The sequence below is a fragment of the Zonotrichia albicollis genome, chromosome 3 (genome assembly GCF_047830755.1).
Source record: "Zonotrichia albicollis isolate bZonAlb1 chromosome 3, bZonAlb1.hap1, whole genome shotgun sequence".
Lineage (NCBI taxonomy): Eukaryota > Metazoa > Chordata > Aves > Passeriformes > Passerellidae > Zonotrichia > Zonotrichia albicollis.
This window is the reverse complement of record NC_133821.1, coordinates 31,333,083-31,347,237: the sequence shown is the minus strand read 5'-3', so window position 1 is coordinate 31,347,237 and position 14,155 is coordinate 31,333,083. Positions and strand designations below refer to the sequence as shown.

Genomic DNA, 14,155 nt, shown 5'->3' with positions numbered 1-14,155 from the left:
TCTTCTTCACCCAACTCAATAGGGGGCCTATCAGCAGTCTCCACTTTTCTACCCTAGCTTTCTAAGGCAAAAAAAATCATTACCTTTATTTAAATCAGTGTATTTCTAACTGGGATGGGACCCTGCACATACAATAGAAGTTACAATACAGTGACTGGATCGTGACTGGAGCCCAATAGACTGGATTGGGATATGCATTCCTGAATTTCTCTCCACTCAAAAGTAGCAGGCATTAACTTCTAAGCAAGAGACACAATTATTAGAAAGACAGCATCTGCCCTTGTGCCTCCTCTGTTATACAATTTCTATTTATTCTGTCAGAGACATGCATTTTGGGTATTTATGGATCTGAGAGATCAGACATGAGCACCATTGACAGCGCAGGACACTGCTGTAACTGTCCTTGCAGTGTCCATCCTGTGGGAACACATGGCTTTCATCTTCCAGTAACATCAGACAAACGCATCCGTTTTAACCTATTCATATGGCAAAAAAGAAAAAAACACTCTGTTGCTGCATTTGGTTGTTGCGCCTTTGCTTTTATTTCCAAGTTATTTCTTAGTTACTTGGGTTGTTGTCCGCAGTATTTCATTTCTCAGGACACTAACAGGCTGGCTGAAATCATATCTTCATTTTATATGAGGGCAAAAAAATCTCACCTAAGTCCTCTACCTGTGCCCATTAAACAACACACCAAATTGCCTTAGACGAGTCAAGCAGCAGACTAGCCTCCAACAGCTCAGTTGTTTTCAGAAAGGAAAAGCAAGCAGGCAAGAGAGGGTTCAAAAACTTGCCCTAAAATAGGAACCCTTACTCTTCTGAGGGCTCCTAGCCCATCTCAGGAGTAGCACCTCACCAGCACTGATGTGAAGTCCATGGCAGCCAGGGAGCCACTGTCACTGTCAGTGCTGGGAAGCAGCGGTAAGCAAGGGAGACTGAACGTCCTCCTACATGCAAACCAGAGATTCCATTTTCTGTAAGGTTATCCCCAATGATTAAAATGTTCTGTAATTTACCCTTAAAGGCCAGTCACGATGGGATCCACCAGAATCGATCTGTTATCTGTTACCGCCGCACATACCCCGTGTGTGCCTTTCATAAGTAATGTGCTTTACCAGATGAATGCTGGTAATATTTTCCACTAATTGCAAGAGTTACTAAACTGAACCTTAACTAAAATTAAGTTGACTATTAAAAGCTCAATGAGTAACCCAGCAAACGGAAGCACTGTGCACAGGATTTAGCAAGCATGCAAGTGATCTGGCAACCACCAAGGCACAATACTTGCTGAACTTCCTATACCTAAAATTGGTTCCATACAATAGTCATACATTCGTGATGTATGATGAACTAATGCTCACAACGTTTGGGTGCACTAAAATGCCAAAATATATGCATAATAATTCAAGCATGCCATTCTGAAAACACCAAGTGAGAAGATTGAAAGTTACAGGCTAATTTACAACATATACTCTCCATTAAAATAAAAGAGCTCCCTGTATCAGTTTTAAAAATACATTAATAATATCCTTAGCTATTAAGGTGTCATTATCATAGACAGTCACACAAATCTTACCTATCTGTATATAAACACTTCTAGGCTTTTTAAGGAGCATACACTGCACTTGTCATTACATGTTAAGTTTATTCACTGTATATAGGCTTTTCATGATTGCGGTTTCTAAATTTACAACTATATCCTTTTTGTGCTTTTATAATTTCTAGGCTATACTTCTATACAAATATGTTCTACATTCTGTATTTCTGTTTTCAGCACTGTACACAGGTCCATAAATCAAAGGCAGCAAGAAATAATATTAAGACTGTACACAGTCTGGCTATCTTTAACAAACTAATAAACTAGGGATTTCCTGAGAAGAATTCTCCCTCTCAGGGAAAAAAAAATAAGATAAGAGAAAAAGAAAAATATTCCTATCTAATTATGTGGATAAAAGATACTTTGTCACAAAAAGACAGAATTATTTGGGAGAAAATCTAAGAGATTTCCTAAATACTGTCCCCATTAAAAAAAAAAAAATCAGTATTTTAAAGAAGAGAAGGTCAAAGTGGACATATGCAGAGTTATGTGAAAGAGTTAAAGCTATCGATGAAAGACTATTTGCTGATAAGGATGCATCTATTTGAAAGAGGATAGCAGTTGGGACTACTCGAACAAAAGTCTACAGAAAACTGATAAATCAAGGAACTAGCAGGATTTAAACAAACAACAGACATGGCTGAGAACACATGAAATGTCACGAGTACAGCTGAGAAATAAGTGATGGCACAGGACCACTTATTCTGCTACTAACAAGACATTTGCTCTGGCCTCTGCAGAGCGAGACAGCTATCAATCCTGCCACAGCTCCAGAAATGCTTCAGACTGAAGCCCTACAAAAAGTGGTTATTATATCTGGGTGTGCACATGCAACACCCCAATAAGCCCAGCTTTCAAAAAACAAAATATCCACCATGTATCACCCTCAGGTGAAACCCTAAGTGACTTCTTGCAGAAAAGAGCTCTTCCTCTAAATACTGCTGTTACAAAACCCCAGGGTCTGGATTCTCCAAGAAAACCTCTGGAAGCAATGCTAATTTCACATCCCAGTACCCACTTTTCAGGTGCTGTTCCTGTGCCATGGAGCCCTCAGCCCTGCTAGTCACTCCTGTGCCTCCTGTGCCACCCAACTCAGGAACAGCCATTGCTGAGCAAGGACAATCCAATGCTGCCAGCAGGAGAAGGCCAAGGCCACACTCATCTGCAGCCCCAATTCATCTCTAGGAGCTCCATTTTTAAGCAGTGATAGTCAAATTTTTTCGTTTCGGTACCTTTTTCAAGGTTCCCAGGCTGCTCCTAAAAGAAACCTACTGGAGGGTCCTTTCCTTCAAGGGCACAGCTGGAGAAAGTGAGAGATATCACACACAGAAATCCACCATTTTGCAACAAGAGTTTGCACTTTCTGAAGTCCGCTGGGATGTGAGGGGAAAAATGGGAGCAGATAGGCTCAACCTTGTCAGGATGGAAGTGCTTGAGAACATCCAAAGAAGATCTTTGGCCACCTGGGAAAGCTGGATATTGAAAACATAGGCACTCACACAGGTTAGGCAACTTCTAAGGTTAGGTGGCAGTTCAGTGGGGATATTGAGAATCTCAGTTTGGGCTTTCAATGCCTAAATCCCACTTAAGTCCCACTTAAGGCATCTAATCCTTTTGTGGATCTGGGCCTAAAGCCTTGCCAGGAAGGAGAGAGTCTATGCATGCAAAAGCCGATGGTCAGTGACAGTCTGGTTCTGTTAAAACTAAACTACACAGAGAACGACCTTATTTTGTACAAAGGAATAATGCAGAATAATCAAAGATGCGTTCTAGTCACGGAAAGTTAATGGAAAGTTAATGCAGCTGATACAGATCACAGTCCTGCCTTTAGACCCTATGACAGTTATGCTGACCTGGAGAACATTACAACCCATAAATCATGGGTCTTCAATAGCTTGTGGGAGGAAGCACATTTGGAAATGTTCAAAAGACAAAATGACTACAGAAGTCCTCAAAAAAACACCTCTCTTACTCACAGAAGCTAAGAGGCACAATCAGAAAGAAGCAGAAATTTATAAAACACTGTAATGTTTACAAAGGGTTAATAATTCAAAGAACACCATTCTGTTATTCAGTGACCAACTAGTTTACCATGCTCCATGGAATTAAGTAGTTTCAGTCCAGTTTCTAATAACCAGGAATCCATCTGGCAAAAGTTCCCAATTTATTTCTTACTTACCTGCAGTGCTGTTGGCTGGCTCAACCATGAAGTAAAGTGTGAGTGGATATGGATAACAGTTTACCCCACACTCCCTACATCTTGTATCTCTAGATCACAAATCCATTTTTAATTTTTTAAAATTTTTAAATTTTTTTTACTTACCCCCTCTTGAATTTAGTTGAAAGGACTGCAAATGTGATATTTTCATACACAAAATATCTTATTGATAAAAATAATCTTGGCATAAAAGTAAACAGAATTACAACAATAAAATACAACTTAATGTTACTATTCTATATTACTGTTATTACAAAACAGGTATCATTAATTATTACTAATTATTTTCATGGTAAATATTTTTGACAGATCCCAGGTATGCATTGCAACATTTAACTGATTGCAATCACTAAGATTCCTCTATGGCTAAAACACTGAGGTCTGCATTTTGGGGATTCAAATACATCTTCCCAGAGCTCTACTTCAAATGAAAATTCTCCTGCAGCTGCCCATCAACCAGCATCTGACCTTTATAAACCATGGGAGAAAGAAAGAGACATGCTTCCCAGTTCTTCCTGTCATCTGCAGATGGGCAAAGAATTCTGGCAGCTCACTCGCTAAATCCTGCAAATTTTGCATTACAAAATCAGTATTCAATGCAAAATACAGGAGAGTAGAATAAGCACGTATGTCACAGACTGTAAAGGTGCCAAAGATACTTTAAGCAGAGGACAACTGCCCATTCTGCCATGCCACTGAAGTCCATGGAGTCATAGTGCACTCCTTCCTTCCTGAACACTGCATTATCCCCTCCCCTGAAACATGGTTTCCTCAGGCAGGCTCAAAGACTGATGAAGCCCAACCTGGTTTTCAAGGGCTGAAGGAATTTTTGATGCTTTGTAATCAGCTCATGGTAAGGAGGTCAGTGTGGTTTCCCTGATTTACTTGGATATTGGTCTGGAGTCTCACTGTGCTTTCACCTGCATTTTACTTTCAGTTCTGGATTCTTTCCAGGACAAAGACGCAAAGTCAAGGTGGTATCTTTCCTGTCCAGCTACCTCCTCCCTTTGGGTAAAACGTTAATATACTGACAACTCTGCTATACAGGAGGACGCCAATATCCTCTTAACATGGACAAAGACAAACAATAGAAAATATTTTGCAATTTGGCATTCTTCCCCCCCAAATATTCCTTTGTAAATAGCTTCCCTTTAATTCTCAAAAGTATGTCTTTTCAATAAAAGTCAGTCTATTTTTGCCTGCTGGTAATCTATGTGTAAAGTAAATCTCACCTTCCTCACTCACAGAAGCAATTGCCCCCTTGGTCTGGCAAGGCAGATCAGAAAAATAGGGAGAGCAGGATTTCTCCTGCATCTATCTATGCATTTTAGTGGCAACTCGCGCTTGGCTGAGACTGGTCAGCTGTAAGAGACTGATGAGAACTGTCTGAAATACTTCTGGTTGAAAAATATATAAATCAAAATTACTGGTAAAACAACAGAGATGTATGTGACACGTATGAAATATAGAAACAACCTAGAAAAATAAAAATAACCAAATTCCAGCCTAGGACTCTCACAATATAAGTTTTCCAAATAATATAAATGTCACAAAACACAAATACACAAAACAGTAAGCCAGTACACTGCAAGGGGACAGCGTTCTGCCTAGAGAACAGTAAGGGTTAATTTTCTTGAAGAAGTTTAGGGGGCCATGAAAGTTGTGAATTTAAATTCACACCAATTCGAAATGTTATATTAAATAACACACAAAATTAATTTTGCTTGCATTTCTTTTTGACTACTATTCCTATTCCAGGTTCCTCCTTACAAAAGACAGGCACATCAAGGAAGCAGCACCCAGAAAAAAAAATAAGGGAAAAACATCAGTGGAATGCAGCAGGTTTGGAGGAGAGACACATTTATGCAGAGAAAGTGCTTAAGCAGGGACATTGGTGCCTGTGTCTATGGGTACACAGAGAGGTTTGGTGAGCGCATGCCCGGGCAAGGAGGATTTGGTTATGGTCAGAATTTGTGAGTGACAGCCATGTGACAGCTGGGAGTCAGCAAAGATTTTGTAGGGATGGAAATTCCTGAGACAAGACACACGACTGCTCATGCGATCTGCATGTGCCTATCGTCATGCTATATTATAATAGCTGACACCATGGTTTACCAGTTTTCCATAAGAGAGGCTATAAATTAGGAAAAGGATTTGAGGCACATTGGATGAGAAATTAAAGACATAACATTTAAAAACAAAGGGATAAATAGAACTTCTTTTCATGTCATTGAAACAAGCAAACAAAGATTTCCAGTCAAACCACACATCATTAGTAAAATCTGCATTTCCATTATTTACCTTTAGTGACAGGTTATTATTTCCTGAGAATATATTTTTTTCTTACTAACTTATCTTAAAAGGTCAGAATCCTACAAACATACTTAATTTTTAGTATGGAATAACCCCACTGATTATTCACGTACTGTAGCTATTCCTACACTTTCAGGATCAGGGCCTAAGTCACAATGTACAATTAAGCAGAGGATTTTCCAAAGAACTGTTTCATTTGCCCTTCTGGAGGACTTACACGGATGTGAAGCCAGTGGAGATGTGCATTTAAATCAAACCTGAAAAACCGAAATACTTTCCCTTTAACACTGAATTCAAGCCAATACAGTATCACATGACCTTTACCGTAATTTCTATTAAAATAATTTCATGTCTGGTTGCTTCTGCTATCCTGTCTCATTTGTATTGTTTACAACAAGTCGTTGCTCTCGACAGTTAGTGGTGGCTGAATCCATGGTTACCAGTTTTTACATTCACTGGTTAAATGGAATGCAGCTCTTCAGTGGGGTTTCATGGAGAAAGCTCTTAAGAAATCACAGTCCAGCTATCAATCAGGCTAACCTGGGAGAAATTAATCTGATAAGCAGAAGTATCGCTGTGTATGAAAAATTTATTGAAAGGGAGCTCAAGGCATTTATTAGATGCAGTTGCCAAAGTGGACACGTTTGGGTCAGACTCAGTACAGGGAAGACTTGGGTTATGAGGTCTGTGTCTGACATTCATCCATGTTGTGCCTCCTCTGGCACTCACTGCTAATACAACCATACTGTTCAAGGGTTTAAAAAAAATAAAAATCTCAAACACTTATTTCAACAGAAATGTGCTCGGAATATAAATAGTGCTTAAATACAGGTTTAACCAGACTGCAGTCCCGTCAAAGTAACTTAAACAGACACAGACAAGATAGTAAAACACAAAATAGACAGCCTTGAGTAGAATCCAATTAAGACAAAAAACACCCCAAACAGAGCAGCATTGCTAACGACTAAATTAAGCCTGCAAACAAATATATTTTATTGCCACCTAAAAACAATACAGACTAATTCCGTTTGCCTTGTTATTTATAGTTTGGCGTACGGTGGGGTTGCCAAAATCAAAGAGCAAAGCAGAAACTTATTTGCAAGATGGACCCCCAAATCCTTTAAAAATGCCTAAAAACATTAAAAAAGTTCTTTACAGTTTGATGGCTAAAATATTTGTCCCACAAGCTACATGACAGCAACAAATAGTTAAATCAAACATATTACTACCATCTCATCTACTGCAAAGTCACTGTATCAGAAGCCCGAATTGATTTGTTTCCTTAGAACAAATTGAAAATGAATGTAACATAACATCCGAAAAAAGAAATCCCTCCTGCTCTGCTAATCGGATATTGTATAATGGTTGACTGCAGCTTTGCACCGTGCTATTGTTGCCTATATCATACATACTTACAGGTTCTGGGTTCTTCCAAGAGTTTGGTGCAGTTTCAAGGACAAATGTCTTAAGGAAGTCTTTCTACTGTGCAGCAGTGATCCTAGCTCTGATCTCATTACATGAGCAAAGTGCTACTGCTGACAATATAAAGGAAACTTCCTGCGTGAAGAAGAAATCTTGGAAAGTCTCAGGGTTAAAAAGGCTGCTTAAATGTGCTGCTTGATTTGCTCCTAGTTGTGTATACACAGTAGCAGCTGATCTCTGTTTGCAGCCCTGCAGAAAGAAACCTTTGCTGAAAACCAATGGCATCACATTTCAGCGGAGCTACTGCCAGGCTCTGGAGAGCAAAGCAACCCTTGACAACTTCACCCAGTTCAAACCACCGGCATTTGCTGCATGTCCTGCAGGACTTTTGAAATGGAATATTTGTTGCATTACTTTTATTAATGCCACTCTGAAATCCTGCATCCCAGGCAGCCGTGATACAAGCAGAAGTCTCCCTCACTGTAATAGGAGGTTCTGACTGTGTCAGGACTGTGAACTGCAGAATTCGCCACAGTGTCTTTTGCTTTGTCTTGATTATGGCATTTGCAGATAAGAAGCGGTTAGCTGCACTCAAAAGCATTTTCTGCCTTAGAATTTCTAAATTAAGTGCAACAGGCATCCTGTTTATCCTAAATTAATCCTGAGCCTGCCCTGCATCAGTCACGCACTGCTCAGTGCTTTTTTATCTGATTCAGAGTACAAATCAAAAGATTTGGGGAGTGGAAGGTGGCTCGTTCTTTTCATTTAGTATTTTATCTAGGGTCAGATCTAGCCTGGTCCCTGTTGGACTAAAACCATGGCGCACGACATCCCAAATTCTGCAAAATTTGGTATTCTGACCAAAGCTTCAGTGCGGCTTCAAATATCTGTTAGTGGCCCCTTAGCTCCTGCCTTGGCCCTCCAGAATCAAACCAGGGATGGGCAGAACCTGCACCAGCTTCTGCAGCTCTTACTGCTGTCCAAGCAAACTGGTAAGACCAGAAAAGCAACATCTAAAAAGAATACATCTACTACAACTATTTCAACTCTTAACTGGGAAGCAATACTCCAAACACATTCTCACATTTGATGTTAAAGAATTATCAATAATTAATTCAGATGTAGCTGTTTCACCATTTTGCCCAGGGTGATTCTCCAAAGAGCAACTGGGACCACACATTCCCCTGGCACTCAGAGCATGACCGTAGAGTTTGCATACTGCTTCCCAAACAGGACCTACTTTTCTCTCCAGGATAGCCAGAAAACCTCAGAAACAAAATTTAGAAGAATCCCTTTCAAAAGTGCATCATTGCTGGGTTTGGTTAGGAGGAGTTGAGTTTTTTCCTGGGCATTTGTGAAACTGATTAATCACCATCCTTTTTTCCCCTCAGGCACTGTGACTATTCTAGCTACTAGTATATTGCGTGTTATTTCTTTAATATTTTGAACTTTATTCCAAAGGGCAGAAACCAAAACTGACAGTACATCAAGACAACATGCTCTGTGATTCAAACAGCAAAATAATTGAGATCCTGTGCATACACAACATCCAAGTCTGTGTATGCACATTGCACACATGTGCACACACTCATTCACAAGCACAAACAAGTGTTAAGGGCTTGTGGCCCAATTTTATGAGACACTCATAGTTCATGTCTTCACCTCCCTTCAAATTAAATAAAGGTAAGAAGAAGCAAAATCTGATCAGTGAAACATCCAAAATAATTTTTGTTAAAAGTAGGCACCATTTACAGGAGGGTACCATATTGATTCAACATGCATTTCTCCCAAATTTGTCTCTCTCCTTTGGGAGAAGGAACCTGTCCACCCCGGTCTGGGTCACACCAGAGAAATGAAAGTGCGTGGTGGCATCAGCAGGCTTAATTCTGCTCTTTTCCCTCAAGGGACACTGCAAGGCAGCGACTCAAAATCCTGGCTATGAGGCAGGGCTCCCTGTCTGCCTGCGTCACCTCCGACAAGTAACCTCACCTTTCCCTGCCTAAACTCACACCACCACATTGAATGCACGTTGCAAAAGCACAGCTTCTGTCCCTCTCTTGCTCAAGCTGTGAGGAAGGGATTGCATGCTTGAGAAGAGTAAGGACTAAAGCTCACAGCTGTGCATCCTGCTCCCAGAGGTGCCATAGGAAGGGCCACGAGTGACCTTGAACCGCCTGCTCTCTGTGCTCTAGTGCCCAGCCTGCTGCCCACACTGCACAAAACTCACTCACAGCACTTGTCCACCTGGTCCCTTTTGACTCTAGCATAGCAAAAGAGGTTTTTTTTTCTGTTGGAAATTCAGAACAGAGTAAAACAAGTTCTTTTTGCCAGGTGAAACTCAAGGAACTAATTTAAGACAAGTAAAAAAAATTAAAATCCCAGTGGAAACAGGAATTTCAGTGAATGAAGTTTCCTCCTCAATAGCCTCTAAATACCCAACCGTCAGCACAGAAAAGCTGAGACTTCTGAATGCTGCATGAGCAGTAATATGACCATATCCAGCAGTCCTGCCCCATACAGACCCACTTGCTAAAGCTGGGGGACATTCACACTGAGTTTGACTCCACTCCTCTTTACCTCATCTTATAACCGTGCCCCCTTGCCACAGGTGGGTCAATACAGATCCAGGGACACAGCTCCTTCAGCTACCTTCTTTTGAAAAGTATGCACAGGTCCTGAACATGGACAAACTGGAATTGCAAAATCCTTCTCCTCCCAGCCTTCCCAGATACACCTCAACCTGCAGCACCCTGACTTCCTTTTTCTCTCCCTTCTGATTTTCTCACTGAATTTTGTTTTCATAGCATTGTATACAGCAAGGAGAATAGTAACAATTCAAAGCCTATTTTCCAACTTTCAGAGGGCAAGGTAAAGTAGTCTGGCTATTAAGGCAGGACAGCAATATATGTTCAGGGAGGATGGGGAGCAAGAGCTAGGACAGAAATGAAGGGGAGGCTGACCCTGAGCTAATGTGATGTCAAGAAGCTCTAGGTCTCCATCCCTCCCATCCCCAGTGGAAAGGGTGGCCCTTGGAAGCCAACCCCACTGCCTGCTCCTCTAAAGTCTAAACTAGTACAGGCATCCAAGATGGGCCATGCCCTGTCTTCCTGACGTCTGTCACTTGTAACAATTTAGAAAGCTTGTTTAATTCATGACAGCCTTAAAATTCACACATATCATCAAGAAGACACTTACAGCTAATACTACAAATGACTAAACCAGAGCAAATTCTCAGTTTTTATACAGATATTTGTTTTAGATTTTAAAACCTAGTTTCCAGCAGTCAAGTAATAAGAGACATGCCTTCTCATTTAAAAAGAGATTTCTGGCTCTTGTAATTAAAGAGGAACAACTGAAGGTAACTGCGATGAAACAGAAGTCCAGCAGAAGCATAATGACACTTCTCAAGTCACACCTTTCAGCTAGTCTCAAAATTTTCAATAAGCGGTATCAGTTTTAATTATCAGTCTCAGACTCCAACAGTACACAGAGACTCCAAGAAACATATCCTACCTGTTTTATTCAGACACTTAGGACTTTGCTTAAATATTAAGTCTGACTCTGTTCATCTAGACCTGTCTGAATTCCTGCACAGGTCCCGAATGTGTCCTTTCCTCCATCTATCTATGCGCAATAACTGACTACAGGATTTTCTTTTTAACTTTTAAATGCACATGGATCCTAATCAACATATGGAATACCTTCTGCATTCATCACAAAACGAGTGGCTAAATTCTTCTCATTGAAACTCCTCCATAATAGTTGTTTTTTCCTTTTCATCTATCATGACTTTAAACGAAAACTAATGCAAACATTGGGAACTGTGTATGCCTAAGCTACTTGCTGTTCCCATTAGATGCTCTGCACTATTCAGTCATTCAGGATTCTCTGCCCCATTGTATTAAATATGCTCATTTTTTTTTGCTATGAATACAATTAAAATTGTTTGGGTTTTCACACTGTTCTTATCTTTTATTTGCTCTCTAAAATATCCAGCATGCATTGAAACCAGTATAGGTGATAATATAGATCTAAATATCACCGTAGAGGCATCATGATAAATTTGACATCGGGAATAATTCATTCAAGGTATCTAGATCCAATTTAAATTCTTTTCCAATCTTAACTGAGCCTTCATAACCAGATGAACTTAAACGAAGGTGTACAACTTCATGCTACGCCGGTAAACCACCCTAACTAGGAAATAAATTTTCAGTGATTAAGTTGAATTGTTCATACAAAACGCCAGCTTCAGCTTTTCACCCATACAAAATAGCTTGGAAAATATATACTGCATGTGTTTATTATAGCTACAGTTGCTATGAACATCTATAACTCTCCAACAATTTCTTTGATTTATGTTCAAAAACATACAGGGCATGAAATGATGCCTGCAACCTTACATTTCCCTCAAGAACATTGTGGGGAGAAGATATATTCCAAAACATCATGTTAGATTCCTTGTTATGTCTTCTTTTTAAAATAAATGTATGATAATCAATTACACATGCTTCAAAGCAACTGCCACTAGATTCCCCAACAGAAAAGCTGTTTGAGAAAAGTTCCATTTTCTTTCCCCTAATGGTCAAGTTATAGTAAGAGATCTTGTCTAGATATTAAAGGAAAAAATGTATTGTAAAGGATAGGCCTTGCTCCACTTGTATATGCATGCACAGGTTTGTGCTTGCCTGGACTTGACTTAGAACAAGGCTTTCAGAGAAGTAACATCACCACTGATCAACATGCTAAAAACGGATGTGTGTGTGAAGATCCTGCACCTAATCTGCTCGTCATTTATGCTTGTAGTAATCCAAATGATGTCAAGAGAATGACACAGATGATAAGTTAATGTATCAGGCTCAACTTCCCTTTCAACCTCAATATGCAAAACATCCCTTTAAGAAGTCCACCCAGCTGTAGCCTCCACTAGAAACAGAAACCTGCAGATGTTTATAGGAATATCAATTAAGCTGAATGGGAGCTCCGCCATTAACGCTGGTGCATGTAAAATCAGACTGTGCAGATCTGCCTGAACTCCACACAGCGGCTGAAGTGCACATTTTCTCTGGGGTATTGAGGCCAGTGGGTTATATGCCATTACCAGGTGAGCGTAATATGGATGGTATTTCCACAGTCTCATGGCTTTGGCACAGGGACAAGAGCAGCATCCCCAGGCAGCACCCTTGCCCACAGTGGGAAGACGGGAGCAGCCAGGAATGCATAGAGCGCATGGACCACCCCCAGCACAGAAAAGATCAGGACCTACTGCCTGCCCTGCTTCAGGTAGTTTGTGCTGCCTTCATCCCAAACAGCGAGCTGCCATTCCCTATGTCCTGGGCATTTAATTCAATCCTTGGGTTACACTGCAAACTAAAGAGCTGACAACCAATATAGAAAACTGGACTAGAAACTAGACGGTAAAAGCCCCTCTAAGGAGGACTGGCATCTGCTAACACTGAATTTCCAGCAATTATGGAATAAGGTGGATGTGTGACTTATTTTACAGCCCTGTTCATCCCTGTAAGTGTGCAAAATTTGCATGCCAAACAGGGAGATGGAAATTCTACTCTTTTTTCCCTCCTATTTTCTTTGACTCAAACCCTCAAAGAATGAAAATTCACAGGAGGGGAAATACAGGCTTGCACCCTCTTTGGCCCCCAGTGCTATTTTATCCATTACTAAGGAAGCCAAGGAGGAGGAGGAGGGGAGAGGACTGGACATGCGCGCCTACCGCACATTCAGTCCCAGCAAGATAGCATCAACAGTTGTTCTCCTATTTTCACAGTGGGAAATAAGCAGGTACTAGCTGTATTGGAATAATCAGAAGGAATCTAGGTCAAAATCAAAGCAAGACTGCTCCTGTCCATTTCACAAAACTCACATGCAAACACAATACCCATGTAAAAACAAAGAAGTTATTTGTAGCAGTTATTTCTGTTAGGTTTGCTAAACAAGCGTGCAGACATTGGCCTACCTCGAGTAAAAGGCACTATTCCTTCTCTGTGACTTCTGAAAAGGCATTCAAAATCAATATAAAATTGCAATATTAGGAAATTTTATAATCATTATTTCAAAAAAGCAGACTTGAAAGGGTCTCTTGTTCATGGGTAAATCTTCAGTTAGTTTTTCTAGTACCGGTGGTTCAATCGAAAGATTCGCCAACTGCCCCCTGGAGAAAACTGAAGATCTGCATTTAAATGGAGATATAGTATTTCCAAATGCACAGTACCTGCAAGGCAGATACTGTCAAGGTTTCTTAGTCAGTGGATCTCAAATTGTATTAGGTACATTTCAGTGCCATAACTATCCTCATTTCATAGGACTGGGGATATTTCCATATCATTTTTTTCCTGTATGTGGGCTTTGTAATATTTGTCCTGGTAAGACAAAATTAAACCCCCATCCACAACAAAGCCCTCACATAGCAACAACAAAGAATTAAAACCTTATGCATAATTTTCTGATGGGGATGATGAAGACTGTATTAGATGGCCTGACTGAAAATCTTAAATAATTGAAAACTCTGATGACTTAATAGAGTAGCGAGCTTGGTTTACAATGCAGCCAATTTAGAGCCATAAAAACACCGTGTAAAATGTTTATCT

General features: G+C 40.2%; 1 protein-coding gene across 23 annotated transcripts in view; it reads right to left on the bottom strand.

The window, feature by feature from the left end:
* The window catches only part of ESRRG (estrogen related receptor gamma), a 372,262-nt gene that overhangs the window by 354,481 nt on the left and 3,626 nt on the right, over positions 1-14,155 (bottom strand). For 2 of the 23 annotated variants that reach the window (XM_074537053.1, XM_074537052.1), the window contains exon 1: positions 7,545-13,500. The exons of 18 other annotated variants lie outside the window; for them this stretch is intronic. In XM_074537053.1, the coding sequence (XP_074393154.1) occupies positions 7,545-7,642 (98 nt within the window). In that variant the 5' untranslated portion in view covers positions 7,643-13,500. Of the gene's footprint in view, positions 1-7,544; positions 13,501-14,155 lie in introns of those variants that run through there. 3 more of the 23 variants (XM_074537061.1, XM_074537069.1, XM_014264368.3) reach the window with 2 other exon arrangements.